Consider the following 26,344-nt stretch of genomic DNA (forward strand, 5'->3'; position numbering starts at 1 on the left):
AACAAACCGAGGACCAGCTGGCGGCGGACAAGTGCCCCGGCGGCTCGGCGCACACGGCCGTCGCCCTTGACAACGCGGCACAAGGTCACGGAGGTCCCGCCCCCAGGTCCGGCTGCCCCCGCGCGGCCAGACCGCGCCCGGACCGCGCCCGAGCCCGAGCCACAGAGGGCCCCGCCCACCCGCCGGCGCAGGCAGCGGGCCGGGCAGTCGGGCGCGCGCTGTGACGTCACCACGCCGCGCCCGAATAAGGCCCCGCCCCGGCCTCGCCCCCGGCACGCTTGGCTTCTGTGGGCGCCCCGGAGGACACACATGGCTCGCGAGCTGCGGACGCTGCTGCTGTGGGGCTGCCGCCTGCGGGCCCCGGCGCTGGCGGTCGCCCGGGGAGGTGAGGGCGGCCGGGCAAGACGGGTGGAAAGCGAGTGGGGACGGGCACGCGCGGAGCTTTCGGGGTCCCGAGCCCCTTTTCTACGTGGGAGGCGCGGTGACGGCTCTTCCGTGCTCGGCTTGGGAGATTTTTGTGAGGTTTACGCGTCCAACGCGCTGCGAGCGGCGAACGCCGAGCCCTCGGTACGTTCTGGTGTCACCTGGCTCGGCCCCGCGCCAGGCTGCCGGGTTTCCCCGGAGGTGACGGGGTTGAGCCCGGGCCTGCGTGACTGCAGCAGAGGCTTCTCTCCAACGAGCTCCTCGGGCCGGGTTGAGGCGGAGGGGTCGCGGGCTCCTCGTTCCTGGAGCCGAAGGCACTTTCGGGCAGTTGAAATCGAAGGGCGCGTGTGCGCTGGGAAGGGTCTTCACCAGGGTGATTACTTAAGTCCCTTAGTTGTGTTTTTATTCTCCCCCCCCCCCCAAGTTGATTTATACACGAATAACGCATAAGCCACTTGGTCACTCGTTCATTCGACACACACCTGAGTGCCCACTCGGCCCGGCGCGCGGCAGCAAACCAGAGAACCGGCACGCTGGGCTCTCGTGCAGCCCGTGGACCCTGGGTTGTTGCCCGCCGTATCCCTAGGGCCTGGAATTGGTAGGTAGGTGCTCAAATCAGTGTTGAAAAAAAAAGAATGACCGCAGTCTCTGCTCTCACTCCCCACTCCGCAGTAACCACGGGTGAACGTCTTGGCGTTGCTTCCAGGCTCTGTACACTTAGTTACACACATATAAATACACACGTCTGTTTTTACGTAAAAAGGCCTAAACCGTATATACATTGTGCTACAGATTTTTTTTTTTAAGCTCCAGAATGGCTTACATATGTTTTCCTGTCAGTATGCACGGGTTTACGGCTTTACAATGGACGCATAGTAGTATTCTGTGTTAGGACGTATCATCATTTACTTAACATTGCCCTATTAGTGGACATAATAAAGGTTATTTCCAGATTTTTGGGGGGGAGGGGTCATTACAGTGCTGTATAGAATGGGCGAGTATTTAATCCTTGTGTCCATGTGTGGCATTTCTTTAGAATTACAGAATTAGAGTTTTAGAATTGATGGTTCAGAGCCTGTGCGTATTTGAAATGTTAGCTGATATTGCCAAATTGCTGTACAAAAAGGCTTTATCAACTTATATTCTCATTAGCAGGGAATGGGAATTCTCACAGGGAATTCTCATTACCAGTGAGAATGTTTTCATTTGTTTAATGGCCATTTGTATATCTTCTGTGAATTTCCTCTTCATGTCTTTTACGGCTTTTTCTGTTAACTGAGTTTTAAATTTTGGTGTAGTCTCTTTTTAAACAATGATTTTTAAAAATATCATGCATTAGCAGATAAGACAACTGTAGGTTTTATTACCGTTTCTTGTATTCAACATCTTCCTTCCTTTTGGGATTTATTTCCTGTTTTAGCAGAGTATATATATACCCTTATGTTTGTTTTGCAGAAAAAGTCAATGGGTTGTAAATTTTCTAAGCCCCACCGTGTTTAAAAAGATTTTTATTTTGACCTCATACTTGTAAAGTAGTTTGGCTGGGTGTTGCATTCCAGGTCAAAATAATTTTCCTTCAAAGATTGATATTGTCTTCCAGCAACTTCGTTAAAGGTGAGCAGTCATATCAGTTTGATTCTTGTGTTTTTTTGTAGCCAACTTGTTTTTTTCCCTGCTCTCTGCAGGTTAAGATTCTTTTCCCATGTTCTGAGATGTTCTGACCATGTGTGTTTGTAATTCATTCTTTGTACCATTCTTATTTTCACGGTTGGCATTGCAAGAACGAGAGCATGAGGCAGCCACAGTAGGACTGTTTGGTGCTTAAGTTAACATCTTATGACTTTTCTGTTCTCTATAAGCTGGAGCCTTTGCTGGAATTTTCTGCCTTGGGGAGTTGTAAGGGGTGGGTAGTCTGCTCCAAAGAAAGTTCACAAGAGTGAGCTTTCTCTGTTGTAGGGCTAAATCATTGCAGGTTTGTGTCATCCTCCAAAACGAGCCCCACCTGAACCCTGTCAACTGCAAACACCCATTGAGTACTTATTATTTTGTTGATTTATTTTGCTTCCTCCCTCTGCTCTCACTGTGGGGCCCATACTATTTAATTTCTGCCCTTCCACCTCTTGTGCTGCAACCTTCACAAGAATTCAGGCAAATTTCTGGTGTTCTGGGGCTGTTTTGGGGGATGCAAGGAGTAGCACTTGCTGGTCAGATTTCACTCTCTCAGTAAAGCAGCTGTGGGTGTTGCTAATTTAACATGAGGACAAAGGTTTCAATGGTTAACTGCTTAGACCCTGAATGGCAGTGCCATCTATGTAAACCATGGTCCTGGAGCTTAGGGCTAGCGCCAGAGAAGCATGTGGACAGAGGAGGGATGTGTGGCCAGCTGTCCAGGAGGCAATGGGACACTTGGTTAGGATGAGGGGCCTGAGTTATCTGTGCTGTCTGCAAAAGATCAACCCAAATGTAATAGGTTAGTAAAGACCTTATTAGTTACTGGCTGAGTAATTGATCAGAACTAAGACAAAAGAAAGATCCCCAGGTGTTTTGCTCCCCTCTGGCATGCAGCTTCAAGGGAGGGAGGGAAAAGGGCTGATGAGTAAACACTGAAGGAAAATGACAGTTCTCACTCCCAGATGTCAAATACCAGGTTGTAACAGGACAAAGGAGACTATTAAAAGAGGCCAGTGGTGGTGTTTGCTTGTCTGTCTCAAACCAAAGTACTGACTCAGGATCAATGAAAACGTATCCACTTCACTCTCAAGTGAGATACTTTAAGTTGCCAGAGGATTTTCTTGGTTTGGGTTCTTGGTGCCTTCATTGCAGCAGCTAGAATTTTTCTTAAATACCATTCTGCTCAGCCTTGATACAGAACACTAGCCTTTTTTTACTAGGAAACTGCTGTTTGCTTCGTCCACACGGAGACTTACCTATAGTTCCGTAGCTTTTAGTAAAGGTAGATTCCAGGATATTTCTGGAATGGCTGGTTATTTCTGCTAAAGCCACTAGGAATTACAAATGATGAAAGTTGTAGCTTGGAGAACCAATGTCTACTTGGGGGCATTATTTCCATCTGCTTTTTGATGCCCAAAGTATAGGTAAATTGAATACAGGTGTAGCTGAGTCATGGATGTAACTAATTTTGAAAGAATGGCTGTTATTTAGCAGCTATATAATCAAGAAATGTGATTAGAATATTAGAAATTAATTTTGAGATAGGCAAAATGAATGCCATATTTTAAAAGAAAAATCTATATAGCAATACCGTTAAGAACAAAATAGAAGGGTACAAGTCTTCCTAAAGGACCGGGACAGTGAGGGAACCGATGTGTGCTGTGAAGGAGGAGTGAGCAAAGCACTGAAGTTCACACATACCGATATTCCAGCATTTTTAGGAAATGGAGTGCCTGGAAGGAATTTCCATGAAACTTACTTGCAAAGTAGTAAAACATTTCATTTCAACCGTTATGATTAGAAGTCTTTCTAAAAAACTTAATCATCAGATGAAACATGACAGAACCTTTCTTTGATTTTTTTCAGGGTCATTATGAATGTTAATTTATGGTCTTCTGTTGTAATACACAGGCCTCTGCAGGACCACTAGGATGTGACGGCTCCTTTGTCTATAAAATGTCCCAAACTGAAACTGCATCCTGAGTATTTCTGTGTTTTTAGCCTCTATTACTCTCATTTTAACTTACCAGGCCTCTGACGCCAGGTTCCCTCCTCCTCTCTGTTTTCAGTTGAGGGTTGGGAAACTGGATCATAAAACTTGTTAGCAACTTTTTTTAAAGGAGAGGAGAATTCTGGATGGGGACAGAATATTCTTGTTTAACTGAAGCTCTGCATGTGGATTTTGTGTCCTGTATTTTGACTCTTCAGAGATGCCCCTCCCTTTTGGTTTTGCTGTGTTTCTCTGTATTCAGGGAGTTGATGTTTCTTGATAGAGTGTCAGTATTGCTTAGTAGAGATCGATTAAAATAGACTGTGAAGGCACTTCCCAGGTGGCACACTGATTAAGAATCCACCTACCAATGCAGGGCACACAGGTTCGAGCCCTGGTCTGGGAAGATCCCACATGCTGTGGAGCAACTAAGCCCATGTACCACAACTGCTGAGCCTGTGCTCTAGAGCCTGTGAGCCACAACTACTGAGCCCGCGAGCCACAACTACTGAAACCCACGTGCCTAGAGCCCTTGCTCTGCAACAAGAGAAGCCACTGCAATGAGAAGCCCACGCACCACAATGAAGAGTAGCCCCCGCTCGCCACAACTAGAGAAAGCCCTTGTGCAGCAACAAAGACCAAACAGTCAAAAGTAAATAAATTTTAAAAAAAACCCCAAACAGGCTGTGAAACACAGTAAGGTTTAAGAAATAGTGAAAATGTTCAGGAATTCCAGAGGAACGCACGTAGAAAATTTTGAGGGAATACAGATCTTTTTTTTTTTTTTTTTTAATATTTATTTATTTGGCTGAGCCTGGTCTTCTTTGCGGCATGTGGGATCTTTAGTTGTGGCATGCGAACTCTTAGTTGTGGCATGTGGGATCTAGTTCCCTGACCAGGGATCAAACCCAGGCCCCCTGCATTGGGAGTGCAGAGTCTTAGCCACTGGACCACCAGGGAAGTCCCCAAATCTTTATTTGATATATAAATAGAAAGTGAAGAACTTTCTGTCTAGAATATTGATATACTTAAATCTTACCTCAAATGATTACAGAACTTAAGAAACAAAATGTTTGGAGAAATTTCAGATGCGAATAGCTAACCTGTGGTATCTGGTGAAATTTGAGAGATAATGAAACCATCCGAGTTGACTTATACTGAAAAGCAGAGAATTTCATGCTTACAAGCATAAAACTATGGTAACATAGTTGGAGGTGTTCTGGAAAGAAAGCTAGAGGCTACATTCCAAAGGATGACGGTTTTTCCAGTATTGTATTTTCCCTTTTGGGGAGAGGCTTAATTCTCCTTTTCATTGATCTGAAAGTACCTTTACAGAATTTTAAACTTTATAAGTAAACTTATTAAAAATTTTACTTTTTAAAAAAAAAAAATTTTTTTACTTTTTATAGAACCTGAAGCTTTAACTTAGAAATGTTTAGGTTGATATTAGATGAGTGAATTTCAAGCATTTTTTGTCATGTACTCTGGTAAGAAATGCATTCACATTGTGACCTGCTATACAAGTATGCATATACTGTACAAATATGTGTACATACTTAGCTGAAAGAGTTTTGTAAATACTTACATGTATTATGCTATGTGTTGGTTGTTTTTTTAAATATTTATTTATTTGGTTGCACCAGGTCTTAGTTGCGGCAGGTGGGCTCCTTAGTTTTGACATGTGAACTCTTAGTTGCAGTATGCATGTGGGATTTAGTTCCCTGACCAGGGATTGAACCCTGGCCTTCTGCATTGGGAGCACGGAGTCTTAACCACTGTGCCACCAGGGAAGTCCCATGCTATGCATTCTTTTACTTTCCGTTTCATTAAAAAAAAAAAAATTCTGACTTAGCTCACTGAATTGCTTAGTTCACTGAATCGCTTTCATAATCAACAATCTTGACCTGCATTCTGAGAAACACTGTGTCCTGTGGCTGTACCTTCTGAGAAAATGACCATGTGTTTATCAAGGGCCTGCTCCAACTCTAGGGTGATCGTGGGAAAAATAAAGACATGAGACGGTCAAGGCCACTGGAGCTCCATAGTGTGGCAGCAGCAGTTCCTTAAACGAACATCTGCAGTGCCTGCTGTGGGATGAGACGGACAGGAGTCCTGGCCCTCTGTGGCTCTGATGTGGAGTGGAGTCTGTTCAGACAAGTACGTGCTGTATGGATGTCATGTGAAGAAACCAAAGCAGGAAGAGGATCGCAGTAGAAGTGGGGCGGTCAGGGGAGGCCTCACGTGCAGGGTGGCGTTTAAGCAAAGCCTGGAAGGAGGTGAAGGTGTCCGAGGCAGGACGTTTCAAGCAGAGGGAGTGGTAGGTGCCAGGGTCCTGAGGCAGGAATGGGCTGGCATATTGGAGGGACAGTAAGGAGGTGGGGGCCGCGCTGGGGACGCTCTTGAGTGGAGTCGGGTTAGAGTCGCGCTGCTTTCCTCTACGTGTGACTTCATGGGGAGATATGGGCAGCTGGTGATAAGATGGGGAGTTAGAGTTAAAGCTAACTTCATAGGAGTTTCCTGAGAAAAATTATTTCTACATTTTTATTAGTGAGAAGGTAGTGGTGTTTTCCCGAACAGACTGGTACAGTGAAAAAAACTTCTACCCTGTCTCAGCTCACTGCCCAGTGGCTCCAGAAAAAGCCTCTGCAGCGACGGGTGTCCACACCGTCCTTCCCTTGGGAATGAAGAAGGGCTACCCCGGTCATGGGCTGTGCGCAGTCTGCCCCTCACACTTTGCACATGCTGTATCTAGACACCCAGAGCCCTGGAGCCACAGTGTGGTGCCCCTTCCTTCACTTAACCTTCTCCTGAGGGACCTTTAGGTTGTTTGCAGTCTTCGTTCTTTTTAAAATCACAGGCAGTGCCACCAACAGTTTTTTACACCTTCACCAGTGCTAGCATAACTATTTTATAAATGTTTGTCAGTCTGACAGTGAAAATGCTATCTTGTTTTAAAATGCAATTCTTTAGCTATGAATGTGGTAATGCATCTTTTTCTATGATTCAAAGCCATTGATGTTTCTCTTTTTTGTGAAGTGCCATTTTCCTCTTGCACTGTTGGTCTTTTTCTTGTAGATCTGTGAGTGATCTTGCTGTATTAAGGAAACTAGCCTTCTGCCACATGTTTCAGACTTTTTTTAACTCTAGTGTGTTTGCCCATTGACTTTCATTTTTTTAAGTGTGGTTATTGCTCATTGTTTTATTTTTTAAAAAATAAATTTATTTTATTTTTGGCTGCATTGGGTCTTCGTTGCTGCATGTGCGCTTCCTCTAGTTGCAGTAAGTGAGGGCTACTCTTCGTTGCGGTGTGTAGGCTTCTCATTGTGGTGGCTTCTCTTGTTGCGGAGCACGGGCTCTAGGCGTGCAGGCTTCAGTAGCTGTGACTCGCGGGCTCTAGAGCGCAGGCTCAATAGTGGCGCACAGGCTTAGTTGCTCCGTGGCATGTGGGATCTTCCCGGACCAGGGATCGAACCCATGTTCCCTGCATTGGCAGGCGGATTCTTAACCACTGCGCCACCAGGGAGGTCCTCTTGTTTTTATTTTTATTTTTTTTACCTCTTTGTTTTGTTTTGTTTTGTTTTGTTTGGCTGTGCCCTGTGACATGTGGGTTCTTTTTGTTTTGTTTTTTTTGGCTGTGCCCTGTGACATGCGGGATCTTAGTTCCCCGACCAGGGATCAAACCTGTGCCCCCTGCAGTGGAAACATGGAGTCTTAACCACTGGACCACCAGGGAAATCCCTCATTGTCTTTATTTATTCATTAAATTTTTTTAATTTTAATTTTTTATTGAGATATAATTGGCATATAACATTATAATAGTTTTAGCTGGGCAACATAATGATTCAATATTTGTATATATTGCAAAATGATCACCACAATAAGTTTAGTTAACATCCATCACATCACATCACATAGTTACAGTTTTTTTTTTGTTTAAGGGTCTACTTTATTGACTTTAATTTTTATGTGGTCCATAAATTTATGGTTCTTGGGCTATGGTGTCTTGTTTGGGCAGAGTTCCCTTTTAAGTCATTAAGGAAAAAGATCTCAAGTGATCAATGTTATTAGACGTTAGGTAGGGAAATGCACATCAAAACCATGATGAGATAGCACTTCACACCCACCAGGGTGGCTATAATAAAAAAAAACACAGGCAATAACAAACATCTGTGACGATGTGGAGAAACCTTCACCCACTGCTGGCAGGAATATAAAATGGTGCAGCACTTTGGAAAACAGTCTGGCAGTTCCTCAAATGGTACAGACTTTGATATAGACAAATGGCATAGACTTACCATTTGACCCAGCAATTCCACTCCTAGGTTTATGCCCAAGAGAATTTAAAACACAGAAACTTGTACAACAATGTTTATAGCAGCATTATTCATAATATTAGCCAAAAAGCAGAAACAACCCAATTGTCCATCAACTGATAAGTGGATAAACATCATGTGGCCTATCCATATAATTGATGTTATTCAGCCATAACAAGGAATGAGGTATGTTATGTGCTACAATGTGGATGAACCTTGAAAACATTACGTTAAGTGAAAGAAGCCATAGACAAGAGACCATGTGTAGTATGTCCAGAATAGGCAAATGTCCAGAATAGGCAAATCTGTAGAGACAGAAAGTGGTTACCAGGAGCTGGGGGCAGGAGGAATGGGGAGTGACTACTGATGGGTATGGAGTTTCTTTCTGGAGTGTTAAAAATATTCTCAATTAGATAATGAGGTTGGTTTTGTAAATATACTAAAAGCCATTGAATGGTACATTTTAACTGGGTGAATTATATCTCAAAGCTGTTTTTAAAATATCTCTTATAATTTCTTTTAGTACTTTTTTTTTTTTTTTTTCCGGTGCGTGGGCCTCTCACTGTAGTGGCCTCTCCTGTTGCGAAGCACAGGCTCTGGACACGCAGGCTCAGCGGCCATGGCTCACGGGCCCAGCTGCTCCACGGCATGTGGGATCTTCCCGGACCGGGGCACGAACCCGTGTCCCCTGCATCGGCAGGCGGACTCTCAACCACTGCGCCACCAGGGAAGCCCAGTATATATCTTTTTACCTCTAAAAAGGATCTAATTATCATTTCTGTTCTCCATCCTGACTTTTTATTTAACGATTCTCAAACTTATCTTCCATCTTAAATACCCATCACTCTCCCTCCCCAGATTTACAATGGCAAAGGACTCAGCTACTCCTCTTCTGAAGGGCTTCTGGGTCACTTTTAGTGTTCTGCAATATCTAGATTAATTATATAACTTTTATATGCACTGGGAAACCAAAAAATTTGTGTGACTTTATTATTGTGGTACTCGCTTTATTGTAGTGGTCTGGAACTGAACCTGCAATATCTCCAAGGTCTGCCTAGTGCTAAACTAGCCTTACATCCTTCAGATAAACCTGCTTGGTTGTGATGTAGTATCATTTTTATATATTAATGGATTTTACTTGCTAATATTTTATTAAGGACCTCCATGTCTGTGTCCATGATTGATATTGGTGTAGTATTTTTATTGTGTGTGCATGATGTCTTTGTCAGCTTTTGATGTTAGGGTTGTGCTGTCATCATAAAACTTGAATGAAATAATTCCTTCTTTTGCTATTTTCTGAAACTGTAAGATTGATGTTACTTCTTCCTCATGTGATTGATAGAATTCAGTAGAAATTCTGGGCCTGGAATTTTATTTACAGAAATACTTTTGCAAATAAATTCAATTTCTTTATTACATATAAAGCCATTCAAAATTTCTGTTTCATTTGTCACTTCGGATAATTTTTTCAAGGAATTTGTCTATTTCATATAAGTTGTCAAATTTCTTGGCATAAATTTGTTCATAATGTTTCCCTATTATTTATTTATTTTTGGCTGCGTTTGCTCTTTGTTGTGGCGCACAGCCTTTCTCTAGTTGCGGTGAGCGGAGGCCACTCTTCATTGCAGTGCATGGGCTTCTCAGTGTAGTGGCCTCTTGTTTCAGAGCACGGGCTGTAGACACGCGGGCTTCAGTAGTTGTGGCTCATGGGCTCAGTAGTTGTGGCTTGCGGGCTCTAGAGTGCAGGCTCAATAGTTGTGGCACATGGGCTTAGTTGCTCTGCAGCATGTGGGATCTTCGCGGGCCAGGGATGGAACCCGTGTCCCCTGCATTAGCAGGCGGATTCTTAACCACTGTGCCACCAGGGAAGTCCTCTCTGGTAATACTTTTTATTTTGCAGTGTACTTTGTCTGATCTAATCTGGTCCTACCAGCCTTTTTATGCTTACTTTTTACGTGGCATATCTTTTTCCATTCATTTACTTTCAGTGTATCTGTGCTTTTATATTTAAAGTGATTGTTTTGTAGACAGCATATAATTAGGTCTTGCTTTATCAATTCTGACAGTCTTTGCCTTTATAATCAAAGTGTTTAGTCCATTGACCTAAAATGTAATTTTTTTTTTTTTTTTTTTTTTTTTTGCGGTACGCGGGCCTCTCACCGTTGTGGCCTCTCCCGTTGTGGAGCACAGGCTCCAGACGCGCAGGCTCAGCGGCCATGGCTCATGGGCCCAGCCGCTCCGCGGCATGTGGGATCTTCCCGGACCAGGGCACGAACCCGCGTCCCCTGCATCGGCAGGCGGACTCTCAACCACTGCGCCACCAGGGAAGCCCTGTAATTATTGATATAGTCAGATTTATCTCTACCATTATGTTATTTGTCCCCTCTCATTTTTTCCTGTCTTCTAGCTTTCTTGTATTCTTTTGGATCAAGTAAATATTTTTTAGAATTCCATTTTAGTTTACTAATGCTTTTTTAGCTATACCTCTTTGCATCATTTTTTATTGGTTACTCTGGAGAGTGTAATGTTCATCCTTAACTTTTCATAGTCTGTTTAGAATTAGTATTGTAATATACCATATAAACTGTAAAAGCCTTGCAACTATATAGGTGCATTTACTCCCTCCACCCCATCCTTTATGTTACATTTGTCTTATGTATTGCCTGTACATACGCTGTAAACCCCACAAGATAATGTTTTAATTTTTGGTTTAAATTGCTGTATATATTTTAAGGAAATTAGAGAAAAATTCTTTTGTGTTTACATAGGTTATCATTTCTGATGCTCTGCATTCCTTTTTGAAGATCCAAGTTTCCATTTCATGTCATTTACTTTCAGCCTGAAGAACTGTAGCATTTCTTTTAGTGCAGGTCTGCTGTTTAATACTTAAACAGCATTACGTACCATTGTCTTTCAGCCTCCATATTTCTGATGAAAAGTTAGCTGTCATTCAACTTATTGTTCCCTCATGTAATGTGTTGTTTTTCTCTGGTTGCTTCCAAGATTTTCTCTTTTTATTTGGTTTTCAGCAGTTTGATTATGATGTGCCTAGGTGTTTTTCTTTGATATTATCTTGCTAGTGGTTCATCGAACTTTTGAATCTGTAAATATATGTCTTTGACCAGCTTTGGGGGAATTTTCCAGTTATTATTTCTTCAAATGTTTTTTCTGCCCTATTCTCTTTCTCCGCTCCTTCTGGGACTCCAATTACATGTATGTTAAACTTATTTCTGTTGTCCCACATATATCTGAGACCCTGTTCTTTTTTTTTTTTTTTTTTTTTTTTTGCGGTACGCAGGCCTCTCACTGTTGTGGCCTCTCCCATTGTGGAGCACAGGCTCCGGACGCACAGGCTCAGCGGCCATGGCTCACAGGCCCAGCTGCTCCGCGGCATGTGGGATCCTCCCAGACTGGGGCACGAACCCGAGTCCCCTGCATCGGCAGTTAGACTCTTAACCACTGCCTTTGCCACCAGGGAAGCCCTGTTCATTTGTTTTTAATCTGTTTCACATTGAATAATTTCTGCCAATTTATTTTGAAGTCCATAGACTCCTCTGTTGTCTCCATTTGGTTTTTAAGCCTTCTAGTTAATTTGTAAGTTTCAGACATGGTTTTTTTTTTTTTAACTTCTTTATTGGAGTATAATTGCTTTACAGTGGTGTGTTAGTTTCTGCTGTATAACAAAGTGAATCAGCTATATGTGTACATATACCCCAATATCTCCTCCCTCTTGCATCTTCCTCCTACTCTCCCTATCCCACCCCTCTAGGTGGACACAAAGCACCTAGCTGTTCTCCCTGTGCTATGCGGCTGCTTCCTGCTAGCTACGTATTTTATATCTGGTAGTGTATAATGTCCATGCCACTTTCTCACTCGTCCCAGCTTACCCTTCCCCCTCCCTGTTTCCTCAAGTCCATTCTCTAAGTCTGTGTCTTTATTCCTGTCCTGCCCATAGGTTCTTTGGAACCATTATTTTTTCTGTTTTTTTTTAAGATTCCATATATATGAGTTAGCATACAATATTTGTTTTTCTCTTTCTGACTTACTTCACTCTGTATGACAGTCTCTAGGTCCATCCACCTCACTACAAATAACTCAGTTTCGTTTCTTTTTATGGCTGAGTAATATTCCATTGTATATATGTGCCACATCTTCTTTATCCATTCATCTGTCAGTGGACACTTAGGTTGCTTCCATGTCCTGGCTATTGTAAATAGAGCTGCAATGAACATTGTGGTACATGACTCTTTTTGAATTATGGTTTTCTGAGGGTATATGCCCAGTACAGACATGGTATTTTCTGTATGTAGGATTTCCACTTGGTTCTTCTATTATAGTTTGTCTCTGAGATTTCTCATCTTTTATTTTGAGCATATTTTACTTTATGTCATATAGTATTGTTTTAATGGCTGTTTTAAAGCCCTTGTCTTCTGATACCAACATCTGGATCTTCTTGGCACCAGTCTCCATTGACTGACACTTCTCTTTAGCAGGGGTTGCATTTTCCCAATTCTCTGTATATTGAGTAACATTTTATTGCATCCTGGACATTGTGGATGTTGCCTTGTGGAATCTCTGGACTCTTGTTATATTCCTCTGACGAGTAGTTGTTGTTTTAAAGGTGGGTATTGACCTGGTTGGCCCGTCGCTGCAAACACTTTCTCTTAGGCAGCAGCTTGACTTTTTTCCTTAACTGGGCTGCTTGCAGTTTGCCCCACATATGCATGGTTCAGGAGGTCAGCCAGAGACTTAGAAGAATTTATTCCCCAAATTGGGGGCTCCCTATCTCTGACTCGCCTTTCTGGGATTTCCTCCCTTCACTTTTCATATTCTGTGGTTTTCCAAATCTCTCCTCTGGTTCTTCAGGCCAGAAAAGTACACATTGTGTGTGTTTTCTCTTAGAGTTTTAGCCACCCCTCATTGAACCCACCCTCATTCTGTGCTGTTCCCTTCTTCCAAATATCTTCTCTCCAGAATCTGCCTGCTTTTGTTGGTTCTCCAGAGCCTTCAGGTAGTCTTTTTGTTGTTGTTCCTGTGTTCATGGTTGTTGTCAGGTTTGGTTGGTAGGATACACCTCAGCCATACAGGAAGTGGCACTTTGTGTAATAAAGACGAAAAGTGAAATTGCTGTTATCCATATCACACTTGAGAAAATGGGAGATTGTCCATTTGGAATATGTAATTCCAGAGAAACAATCAGCATATTTCTCATAGCTTAAAATAATGTGTCTGTATTTAAGGTACATAACTTAGGATGCCATTATGAAGCAAAACCATAGTAAGAACTATGGCTGATATATAAGAAAGATTTTTTTTTTCCCTTAAGAAAACAAAGCAAAAGAACATACCGGGCTTCCCTGGTGGCGCAGTGGTTGAGAGTCTGCCTGCCGATGCAGGGGACGCGGGTTCGTACCCAGGTCCGGGAGGATCCCACATGCCGCGGAGCGGCTGGGCCCGTGAGCCATGGCCACTGAGCCTGCGCGTCCGGAGCCTGTGCTCCGCAACGGGAGAGGCCACAAACAGTGAGAGGCCCGCATACCGCAAAAAAAAAAAAAAAGAAAGAACATACCCATTGTGTTTTGACTCATGTGCCTGCCTTAGCAGGCCCCTGTTGGCAGTTGCATTTTTAATTTATGCTTACTAGTTAAAATGGCCTTGTGGATCACTACTGCCATCTGTTGGCTGATTGAATGGGGTTCTGATTGAGTATAGTGATGTTTATGCTGATAAAAAGTTTCATGATTGTAAAAAAAAAAAAAGGCTGCTTCTGCATCAGATGCTTTGGCATACAGAGAAATATGTTTGTTCTTGCTTTCAGAGAATTTGATGCTAAGAAATATAAGCTTGTTCCTGCCCTACTTTGGTGAGATGTTATATATTAAGAAAAAGTTAATAGTAGAAGAAATGCCACAAGCTGGCTTGTAATAGCAGTTTTAATTTAGTAGCATGGAAAACAAGTGCTCTGAATTCATAGTAGGGAGAGATTATTGTGTACTGTGGTGGGGGGTGGGAAGGCCTGGTGGGAGAGCGGGCCTTATGCTGGATCCTGAAGCAGTTCAAATGGAAAGAAGTTGGAGGTAGAGGAAGCAGCATGAGCACTGGCAGGTGTGTGTGTTGTCAGATTCAAACTATCGGTGCTTCCCATTTTGTGACCCCAAACCACCAAACAGATTAATACTAAGACATTGTAGCTTGACACTGAGGTTTGTGGTTTTTCCTTTAGGGTGTAGGGGGAACATGAGGACCGATACTGTGCAGATAGTGTGTTTGTATCTGGTTCAGGCAGACTTACTGCACTATTGGCTTATTCTTTTTTTTTTCTTTTTTTTTTCGGTACACGGGCCTCTCACTGTTGTGGCCTCTCCCATTGTGGAGCACAGGCTCCGGACGCGCAGGCTCAGCGGCCATGGCTCACGGGCCCAGCCACTCCGCGGCATGTGGGATCTTCCTGGACCGGGGCACGAACCCGTGTCCCCTGCATCGGCAGGCAGACTCTCAACCACTGTGCCACCAGGGAAGCCCTGGTTTATTCTTAAAATCACTGTAGAAAGTTCAGTTAACCTGAAATCAAATCTGTTCTTGATAGCTGTTGATTAATATAATCTTGGAATATAATGGAAAGTCTTAAAATTGTGGTTGAAAATATGGATTGCTTATTTTTTTCCCTTTTCCTAACTCTGAGGACTTATATTATTCCCATCATAAACAACATATTAAATCCTTTCAAAAGTATTGTGAGTATTAAGTGGCGAAAAAAGCAAAAGGAATAGGAAAAATAAGACATGGGAAAATTGTGTTTAATCTTGGAGCAAGGAAGTCCTTTACAAACAGAAGACTAATTTCCTTAATATATAAAGAGTTCTTACAAATCAATAAGAAAAAATTCTGTAGAAAATGATCAGAGGATATCAACAGTCCATTAACATAAAAGGAAATAGAAAATATTTTAAAATGTGGATAGATGCTCCATCTTGCTTATAATAAGAGAAATATAAATGAAAACTACAGTAAAATTTTTACCTAACTGATAAGCTAAGATCCAAAAGTTTTATAACATTACCATCTTAGCAAGAGGGTGGGGTGATACACACTCTCATAATATTGCTGGTGGGAATGTAAACTGATAAGTTTCTGGAGGGTGAGTTGGCAGCATTGACCACAGTTTAAATTGGACATAACCTTGGACCTGATGATTCCACTTCTCGATGTGTACTCAAATGTATACTTGTGCATAAATGAAATGACACATGTATAGGAATATTCCTTAGAGTCCTGTTTTTTATTTTGAAATATTTTTTACTTTACAGAGATGTTATAAAAATAGTACTCAGTCTTCCCTTCCCCTTTCCTTAATTTCCCCTAATATTACCATCTTTCGTGGCCATGGTATAATTATTGAAAACTGAAATAACAGTGACACAGTACTACTCAGTAATATGCCGGTCTTACCTGACTTTAGCTGGGTTTCCCATCCATGTCCTTTGCTGGACCAGGATCCTCCATCCTGTACTTGTGTCTCTTCAGTTTGTGTTCGTCTTTCAGCACCTTGACACTTTTGTGTATATATATTTGGGTTCGTCTGGTGTTTTCTTATGATTAGATCGAGATGTGGTTTTGGTGAGAACACAACAGAAAACAGGCTGTGCCCTCTCACCCCACCAGGAGTTGCAGGATGTGGACACATCTCATTCCTGATGATGGTGACTGCAGTCACTTAGTTAAAGGTTATCTGCCACTTATTTCACCGTAAAGTACTGTTTCTCTCTTTGAAACCAAGAGGGGGGATTCTTTGAGATTCTGAAGATGTTCTGTTTCTGGTGAACATCAAATCAACAATCTGTACCTGTCACAGCTGTTACTGTGCTTGTCTGATGGTGATTGTCTATTTCCATCATTCCTTATACATTTACTAATTGTAATTCTACTATAAGGAAGAGGTCCTTTCTCCTCCATTTATTTATTATTTATGTAGGTGTGGACTTATATTTATTTTGTTCACCAGCTGACAGTCCCCCACTGTCATTATGTTGTTGCTCAGGTTGTCCTAGATTTTGCCACCGGGAGCGCCTTCCGCTCAGAGCCTGTGCCCTCTCAGCACGTCCCGTCATCTGTGAGTCCTTCACTTTCTAGCACCACAGGTATTCTGGGCTCATCTGGTGTGTTCTCCAGTGGTCTCGATTCCTTTTATTGGAGAGTGGTATTTACAAACCAAAGATCTGGGTGCCAGGGAGGGTGACCGCACACCCCAATTTGCCCAGGATGAAGGCATTTCCTGGGATGTGGGACTTTGGGGTGGCAGGTCCGAGACGGGTGCTCTCCCTGGTGCCAGGTGTGCTCACTGCTGCTTGGGTGTCCCCAGACACAGCCAGGAAGTATGCGTGTGTGTGCACTGTCACCCACATGTATGCAACTTGGTGTTTATTTCTACACTGACACTGATGCCTCCATTTGCAGCACAGCAGGGTTCACCCTAGCCTTCCCCTGCCCTTTCCTGACTCCTTTCTCCTGACTTGAGTCACAATGTACTCACTTGCTTGAGCTTAGTATATACACAGAGCAGTTTGAGAATTGCTACCGCTTCTGCTACAGTAATAGTATGCTGTCCTTTTTGAGCCCAGCTTTACAATATACAGTTGACCCTTGAACAGTTGACCTCTGAACTGTGAGGGTCCGCTTATTTGCGGATTTTTTTCACTAAGTAGGTACTGCAGTACTACACAATTTGCAGTTGGTTGGAATCCACGGATGTGGATATGCTTGTGTTGGAGGGCCAACTACAGAGTTATACTTGGATTTTCAACTTCACGGGGGGTGGGGTGGAGGGTTCTGTGCCCCAACACCCCCGTTGTTCAAGGGTCACCTGTGCAAAGTACTGGTTTTTTTCTTTTTCCCCAAATGCTGTTTTCTAAAGTCACTTAGGTTCTTTCAGGGCAGTTATGTTATTCATAGTATAGTTGTGCACATTTGTTACTGTTTGTATTTAGTTTTTTGTTCTCCACACACCCTGGTTGCTCTTAACTATTTACTTTTTGGGTATGTGAAACATTACCATGGTTCTAAGAGTCAGAGGGAAAAGGGATACTCAGAAATGCACGTTCCCCTCAGCTCTGCTACGCCATTCCCAACCTTCTTTCTCCATTCTGTTCCCACACATCTGTTATGGGTCGAATCGTGTGTCCCCCAAAAGATGCTGAAATTCTAACCCTCAGGACCTGTGAATGCGATCTTATTTGGAAATAGGGTCTTTGCAGAAGATCAGGTTAAGATGAGGTCGTTAGGGTGGGCCCTAATCCGATATGACTGTGTCCTTATAAAAAGGGGAAATCTGGATGCAGAGGCAGACACGAGCAGAGGGGAGACGATGTGAAGACACAGGGAGAAGGTGGTCATCTCTAAGCCAAAGAATGCCTGGGGCTCCCAAAGCTGGGAGAGAGTAATAGAACAGATTCTCCTTCACAGCCTCAGAAGGAACCAGCCCTGCCAACACTTTGATTTTATACTTCTAGCCTTCACAACTGTGAGATGATAAGTTTCTGTTGTTTAAGCTGCCCAGCCTGTGGTGCTTTGCCACAGCAGTCCCAGGAAATTAACAGCCCTTGTAACCAGTTTCTTATGGCTTAAATTGTGTGCCCCCAAAAGATACGTTCAAGCCCTTACCTGTGAATGTGACCTTATTTGGAAGTAGGGTCTTTGCAGGTGTAATAAGATGAGGTCATATTTGATTAGAGTGAGCCCCAAATCCGGTATAACTGACCTTAAGAAGAGCGAAATTTGGACACAGAGGAGACACACATGGGGAAGAGAGGACCATGTGATGACAGAGGCAGAGAGTGGAGTGAGGCAGCCCCAAGCCCAGGGCTGCTGGCAATACCAAAAGCCAGGAGAGAGGCGTGGACAGACTGTCCCTCAGAGCCTTCAGAAGGAATCAGCCCTGCCAACACCTCGGTTTTCCACTTCTGGCCTCCAGAACCGTGAGAGATTAAGTTTCTGTGTTGTAAACCACCTTGTCTGTGGTACTTTGTTACGGCAGCCTTAGCAAACGAATACACAATCTCATTAGTTTCTCATTTATCCTTCCTGTTTCTTTTGCACAAAAGAGTGGAAACATGGATATTTTCCTGTATCTCCTTTCTTCCATGAAGGGTAAGCATGCAATCAGTAGATAACTCTTTATCACTTTGGAGCATTATTTTTAACAGCACAAGACTGGAAACAGTTTAAACATCCATCAGTTGAGCGCTAGTTAAATACTTATCCATTAAAGTGGAATATTATTTGCTCACTAAGAAGAATAAGCAGCTTTATATGTACTAAAACAGAGTGATCTCTAAGATGTGTTTCTTTTAAAAAAAAAAAAATTATTTATTTATTTATTTGGCCGTGCTGGATCTTAGTTGTGGCATGCAGGTTCTTTTTTAGTTGCAGTATGACGGATATAGTGCCCTGACCAGGGATCGAACCCAGGCCCCCTGCATTGGGAGTGCGGAGTCTTTTTTTTTTTTTTTTTTTTTTTTTTTGCGGTACGCGGGCCTCTCACTGTTGTGGCCTCTCCTATTGCGGCCTCTCCTGTTGCGGAGCACAGGCTCAGCGACCATGGCTCATGGGCCCAGCTGCTCCGCGGCATGTGGACCTGGGCACGAACCCGCGTCCCCTGCATCGGCAGGCAGACTCTCAACCACTGCGCCACCAGAGAAGCCCCTGGGAGTGCGGAGTCTTAACTGCTGGACTGCCAGCGAAGTCCCTAAGATGTGTTGTTGATTAAAATATTTATACACAGAAGACTGGAAATAAAAGTGTGCCAGCCATAATCCAGTAGCCCCTTCCCCTCATATGAGAGCAGGTTTAGAACAGTTAGTTCAAGGAGTCTGAAAATGAGAGGAGCCCTTAGCCTCTGAATTGTTCTATTTTGTGTGATTTCTGGTTTCCTTTGGGGTAGGGATGGTTTACAGCTAACCATGAGGAAATGCAACCTGTTCTTTCCTGATGGGACTGAAAGGCAGATGGCGAGGAAAGGACCATGAGCAGAAGGGCAGGACAGGAAGTGGGGATAGGGGTCAGTTCAACAAATGTATGCAAGTGGAGTGGGTCAGGAGTCCTTCTTCCAGGGCATGGGGTGTCAGCAGGCCTGCTGGACTGGGGAGGAAGGAGGTGAGTTCCGGAGGTTTGGGGTGTTGCTTAGTGGAGGGCCTGGAAGACCAGCCTGAAGCATTTGGAATTGATGAGGTTGCGTTCAGGAATAAGTCCTCAGAAATCAGAAATAACAAGATGGAATTGGTGTCAGAAGAATAACATGTTGAAATTTAAGGGATGGGTTGCAGGGAACAGTGCTGTAGGCAGGAAAACCTGCTCAAAGGCCTTGGACCGGGAGAGCTGGGGGAGGTCTGGGGGGACAAGGATAAGTGCTTCGTGCATATCACTGTTGGAAGAAGACTCAGTATGATCCTCTCCTCCCCACTGTGTCCTTTCCTGAGGCCACATGATAGGGAGTGGTTGCCGACGAAATGTGGTAAGAGGAGTATTAGATGTAAGAATTTCTAAAATGCTTTCAGCATCTTTGGGCTTATGTGGAGGCATGGTCAGGAACACCACCAATCTGTGCTTACCGAGCTTTCTGCCCCTCTTCTTCTGGGGGACCTCCCCCATCACTCCGACTTCTGGTGGCCCAAACATTTCCACGTCCAGAGTAGTGCTCAATGGAGAACTAGAATCCAGAATCCATCCTGAGGCCCAACCCGGGTCTTGCATCCCTCAAACATCTCTCCTTTATCGTAGTCTCACTGATTTCATCCTGAAGTTCTACTGTACTTTAAAGCAGAGGGTTCCCAGCTTTTGTGGGGAACCTGTTTATGTCTCCAAATGTGGCCAGGAGCGCTGTCCCTGGGAGGGGAGGCAGCGTGTGGTTGCCCATAGTCCACTGGCATCATTCGCCCTGCATCAGGGCACCAGCTGGGATCACAGGGACCCCAGCACCCCCACCTGGCCTGGTGCAGACTGTTTGTTAAACCCTCTAACCAAATACCATTTAATTCCAGAAGAAATACTCCAGTTGTGGGTTTTTTGTTTTTGGTTTTTTTTTAAGCTGTATGGATAAGGTGAACAATACAGTTAGGCCAGAGAATTAAATATCAATATTTAGATTGGAAATTGAATATTTTCTGAAATGGGGTAGTTTTAAAGGTATTCTGCGTAGAGGTAAAGGCTAACATCGTGTTATTTATAAATCCAAGAGTAAGCTTAAAGAAAATGCAGATTTTTATGCCTTGTAGGAATGTGGAAGTCAATATGTTGATTTTTAAACCTACAAGTTATTTCTGGACATTCTAAATCATTCCTTTCTGACTGTCACATGTATGTAGTTACATAACAGGCAGCTGCAGTTTGTTATGGCCTAGACTTTCACATGGAGTGTCTTGTATGTCTGACCTGTATCCTTGAAAAGGTCGGGCCTTAAGTGCCTACTGAACAATGCCAGTCCCCAGCGAGTGTCTTCAGGGGCTGCTGGTGAGGACTGGCTCCATCCTGCCGGTTAGAGTGGAGGTATCTGCACGTGTTTCTTTTTTTTTTAATATTTATTTAAATTTATTTGGTTGTGCCGGGTTTTAGTTGTGGCAGGTGGCCTCCTTAGTTGTAGCATGTCAACTCTTAGTTGTAGCATGTGAACTCTTAGTTGCAGCATGCATGTGGGATCTAGTTCCCTGAGCAGGGATCAAACCCTGGGCCCCCTGCATTGGGAGCGCCGAGTCTTAACCACTGCGCCACCAGGGACAACCCTTTGCATGTATTTCCGTAGCATCTGTCAACCATACCAGGCTGGGGACAGCAGTGTCAAATGGAAGGGTTTTCCTTCTTCCCTTGCAGTGGTTTCTTGGTCCGCTGTGCTGAGCAGGAAGTTACAGAAAAGCAACTCAAGAGACATTGTGAATCCCCTTCCTGATTGCGAAGTAGAGGAGGAGATCATCCCCTGGTTTGCAGTTTTTAAATACACTAATTTTAAAAACTCTTTGACAGTTTTGGACAAAAAGGGAAAGGAAAAGAATCAGCAAAGATTCTTTAGAAGATGATGAGACTGTTTGAGAACATCAACATTTTAAAATTTGGCTCCCTCTTAGGGGTATTTTTTCTCCCTTTTTCCATGTTAGTTACACCGTAAGAAGACTGGCCAGCCTGTCATTATTTCCGGCTCCTGGAGGGGCTGTGAGCACTGAGGCGTGTGTGGGTTTGGTGGGTTTGTGCACGATCTCACTGGGGGACGTAAGTGGGAAGTGGTGTCAAAAGGCCCCTGCCCGTTCCTGCGGTTCTGCCCCAAGTTCTCATGTGTTCTTGGTATTTGCCACGTGTGAGGATATGTTACCAGAACTACCTGCCAAAATACCAGCTAGCTGCACAGCATTTGTCACTTCTGATTTCTCCTGGGTGACACTGGGTCTTTCGAGCAAAAGCCTGCCTTAAAGAATTCCACGTTAGCATCTGCCAGACGTGAACAAATTAGGATTTTCTGTTTCTGAAGTCTTATTAACTCTCATTCTTTCTCACATTTGTCTTTTCAGGAAAACCAGTTCTGTGTCCTTGGAGGCCCCCAGCCCAGTCCTGGAGTCCCAGGCAAAACCTGGCTTCAAGCTCCCACGTTGGACGGCTGTTCAGCTCCCAGGCTGCTGAGGACCGGAAGGAGGAGCCCCTGCACTCCATCATCAGCAGCTCGGAGACCGTGCAGGGTACTGTATGTAGCTGCGTTTGGGTCCAGGAAGTCTTTGTTGGCTCGTTGCTGGCTCATGAGGGGAAGATTTTGAGGCAGAAGCAATGATTGATAGAGCCACCCACTCGCTTCAGACGAAGGAAGGTCTTGGTTGGAGGGAGGGTTCCCCAAAACAATGCCTCCTGCGTTTCCGGCTTCTCAGGAACTTCTGACTTCCATCCTGGCGTATCTTGCCCCCTCTGGTGGTCACCCGTGAGTTCGCACGGGGCCCCCTTAAAGTGGTGATTCACGGCACATCTGCTAATAATCATGGAAGCAGGATGCAAACTCAGTGTTGGCCCCGCCGGTGAAGGACTGCAGTCCGGCTTGTCCTTCATTCCTGGCAAGTGTGGAAGGCAATCTCCAGAGCCAGTCCTGCAGTGGGTCCATTTCTGGCTTTCAAATGAGACAACAACAGAATATTTGATGTTTGGGTTAAGAGGAGAAGTGAGGTTTTCTTGTTACTTTGCTCTCTAAATGATCAATTCGGAAACAACTGTATTCAGAATAGAATCCAGGGTCTGGTTGTTAGAGCCAGCTCGCCTCAGGACTGGGTAAAGTGCCAGCCTCGACAGCCCCTCGACAGCCCGACCTGAGGCCTGCGGGCTGCGGGGAGGGAGGCAGGTGAGGGCTTGTGCCCCTACGCCCCTTTCTACGGGGAGAGGGAACCACTGGTTTGTTCCACTCCCAAGACCTCCTGCCTGAGGCCCAGACACTTGGTTTCTTTCTTTCTTTTTCGTTCGCTGTTTTGAAACATGTTTAAAACTCCTTACCTTAAAGATTTTTTTGAATGTTTTACATAGCATTTTCTTCCACGAAAAAAGACATTAAACTTTATTGGTTGTGTCTGCAATTCATTACTAGGTTCTGTTTCCAAACATGAGTTCCAGGCTGAGACAAAGAAGCTTCTGGACATCGTTGCCCGTTCCTTGTACTCAGAAAAAGAGGTGCAGTACCCGCTAATCACTCCCGGCACTCGCAAGGTTTCTTTTGGCGAGACTGTTTCTATGCTATTCTGGGGAGGTGCCAGCTAGTACATTAGCTGTGAAAATGCATTAAATTTGGACAGGTCCTGATCTTGGCTACCAGTGAGAGTATTTTTACCAAAATCTGTTGGGTTTCATGGATAACTATATGCAGGTGATTCTTTGAGCCAGATTGAACCTGGGAATTAATGAATTTTGCTGATAATTTAGAAGTCCCTCAGGTGTTGCCATGGCGTCCTGCTGAGGTCCATCTCTGTGGTGTTGTTGATGTGTGCTGAGGCCCTGGGTTCACGCCCCTCATCACCTGGCATCGCCACCTGTGGTCTGTGGGGGTGTTGGGGCTGAAGGAGGAAGACCCCGGCCCAGGGTGGAGTAGAGCAGGGAGGAGCTGCCAAGGACCTTTTTGAGGAGATGAAGCTCAAAATGATGAAGCTCAAGGGTGACAGGCCATGGTGAACCATCGTTTCCATGCTCATTTTTGCTAAAATGCAAAGAATTTGAGAAGGGTAAAGCACAACTTTCCAAAATGAAAGGACTTTCCAGGGAATATTTCCAGGTCTTGTCCTGTTAAATTCTATATTCAAGTGTCCCCGTGACATCCAGCTTCTGTTCTCTTGGGGTCAGGTCACACCACCTTCCCTCTCCCCATGACTGTAAGTGGAAGGTCTGTCGCTGGTAAAGGGCTTTACAAACACGGGTTGGTAGTTGGGTCTGTGGCCCTTTTTTCTCCTGAACATGGTAGGTCTGGTTTGTGATTAGATTAAATGAAGTCAATGAGTCCTCTGTGGAGTAGAAAAAATATGTTTTGAGGATATTTTGACATCCCTGGGCAAGAGTTGAGAAAGAAGTTGTCTCACAGGGTCCTGTTTGGAATTAACTTAACAGATTGACACCTAACTCCAGGTTTGATGTTGAGGAAGGAGCAGTAGAGTCAGAGTCGATGTAAAGTTGGGTCACGGCAATGTGATCTAACTTCAATCATTCTGTGAGCTGCCCTGGAGAAACTGCCTTTGAGGAAAGCAGGACGTCTTTCTGGTTAAACAGTTCTGTGGCATTTCTCCCCCAGCCTGTACCAGTTGCTGCAGATGCTGCTAACCAAATAGGTCCTGCAGCGTTGGCATCTTCTTTCCATTTCCGTAGGTGTTCATACGGGAGCTGATCTCCAATGCTAGCGACGCCTTGGAAAAGCTGCGTCATAAGCTGTTGTCTGAAGGCCAGACGCTGCCGGAAATGGAGATTCACTTGCAGACTGATGCCGAGAAAGGCACCATCACGATCCAGGTACTTCATCCAAGTGTCTCGACGCGGGGCACGCCACCTTGCCTCCCATGCTGGTGACCGCCAGTGCCTCTCCACCCGCTGGGATGGGGGACAGGCTGCCTTTTCGTCATGGCTGTAGGCTCCTAGTAACCTGCTGACCACCGTTACTGTTAATTTACTATAAAAACACTCATTCAGGGCTTCCCTGGTGGCGCAGTGGTTGAGAGTCCACCTGCCGATGCAGGGGACACGGGTTTGTGCCCCAGTCTGGGAAGATCCCATATGCCGCGGAGCAGCTAGGCCCGTGAGCCATGGCCACTGAGCCTGCGCGTCCGGAACCTGTGCTCCGCAACGGGAGAGGCCACGGCAGTGAGAGGCCCGCATACTGCAAAAAAAAACCCCAAAAACCCCACTCATTCAACATAGAAAATTTAGAAAATACAGATAAGCAGAAGAGGAGACGTTTTATTTATTTATTGTTAAATTTTATTGAAGTATAGTTGATTTACAATGTTGTGTTAATTTCTGCTGTGCAATGAAGTGACTGTTACACATATATATTCTTTTCCATATTTTTTTCCATTCTGGTTTATCACAGGATATTAAATGTCGTTCCTGTGCTCTACAGCAGGACCTTGTTGTTTATCCATCCTATGTATAATAGTTTTCATCTGCTAATCCCAAACTCCTATCCATTCCTCCCCACAATCTGCCCCGCAACCACAGGTCTGTTCCCTGTGTCCGTGATTCTGTTTTGTAGATAGGTTCATTTGTGTTGTATTTTACATTCCACAAGTAAGTGATATCATATAGTATTTGTCTTTCTCTTTCTGATTTAACTTCACTTAGTATGATAATCTCTAGGTCCATCCATGTTGCTACCGATTTCTTTATTTCATTATTTTTTTATGGCCGCGTAATATAATATATTACTATATATTATATTACTCGTAATATAATATATATAATTATTACATAGTTATATATATAATATATATAATATATATAATATATATAATATATATATACACATAATATATGTATTTTTCATATATATATATATATATATATATATATATATATATATATATACACACACACACACACACCACATCTTTATCCATTCATCTGTCAATGGACATTTAGGTTGTCTCCATGTCTTGGCTATTGTAAATAGTGCTGCTGTGAATATAGGGGCACATGTATCTTTTCGAATTATAGTTTTGTCTGGGTATGTGCCCAGGAGTGGGTTTGATGGATCGCATGGCAACTCTATAGTTTTCTGAGGGACCTCCATACTGTGGCTGCACCAGTTTACATTCCCACCAACAGTGTAAGAGGGGTTCCCTTTTCGAAGAGGAGAAAACTTAAAATCACCCCATCATTCAAAGATAAATACTGTTGACATTTTAGTATGTGTCTATTTAGGGTTTTGATCTATGCATTTGTCTACATATCTAAACAGGTTTTTTTTTTTCTTTTTTTTTTTTATGGTACGCAGCCTCTCCCTGTTGTGGCCTCTCCTGTTGCGGAGCACAGGCTCCAGACGCGCAGGCTCAGCGGCCACGGCTCACGGGCCTAGCCGCTCCGCGGCATGTGGGATCTTCCCGGACCGGGGCATGAACCCATATCCCTTGCATCAGCAGGCGGACTCTCAACCACTGTGCCACCAGGGAAGCCCTAAACAGATTTTTAAAAATTTTTTTGGCCACGCCACGAGGCTTGTGGGATCTTAGTTCCCTGACCAGGGATTGAATCCACGCCCTTGGCAGTGAGAGCACGGAGTCCTAACCACTGGACTGCCAGGGAATTCCCTAAACAGATTTTTAAATGATATATTTTAATATACAGGTGACCCTGAATAACACTGGGGAGGCGGGGACAGACCCTCCCCACAGTCAGAAATCCACATATAACTTCTAGTCTGTCCTCTGTATACCCAGTTCCTCCACATTTGCAGGTCTCCCTA

The 26,344-nt window shown here is 44.0% G+C and overlaps 1 protein-coding gene across 2 annotated transcripts in view; it reads left to right on the forward strand.

Moving 5' to 3' along the window:
* The first annotated feature begins 260 nt into the window (after positions 1-260).
* The window catches only part of TRAP1 (TNF receptor associated protein 1), a 45,310-nt gene continuing 19,226 nt past the window's right edge, over positions 261-26,344 (forward strand). Inside the window, exons 1-4 of one of the 2 annotated variants that reach the window (XM_082857906.1) lie at positions 261-385; positions 21,945-22,109; positions 22,994-23,076; positions 24,256-24,396. In XM_082857906.1, the coding sequence (XP_082714032.1) occupies positions 310-385; positions 21,945-22,109; positions 22,994-23,076; positions 24,256-24,396 (465 nt within the window). In that variant the 5' untranslated portion in view covers positions 261-309. The remainder of the gene's footprint in view (positions 386-21,944; positions 22,110-22,993; positions 23,077-24,255; positions 24,397-26,344) is intronic. The other variant, XM_082857905.1, reaches the window with a different exon arrangement.

Source organism: Leucopleurus acutus, assembly GCF_964270905.1.
Source record: "Leucopleurus acutus genome assembly, chromosome: 16".
Classification (NCBI taxonomy): Eukaryota; Metazoa; Chordata; class Mammalia; order Artiodactyla; family Delphinidae; genus Leucopleurus; species Leucopleurus acutus.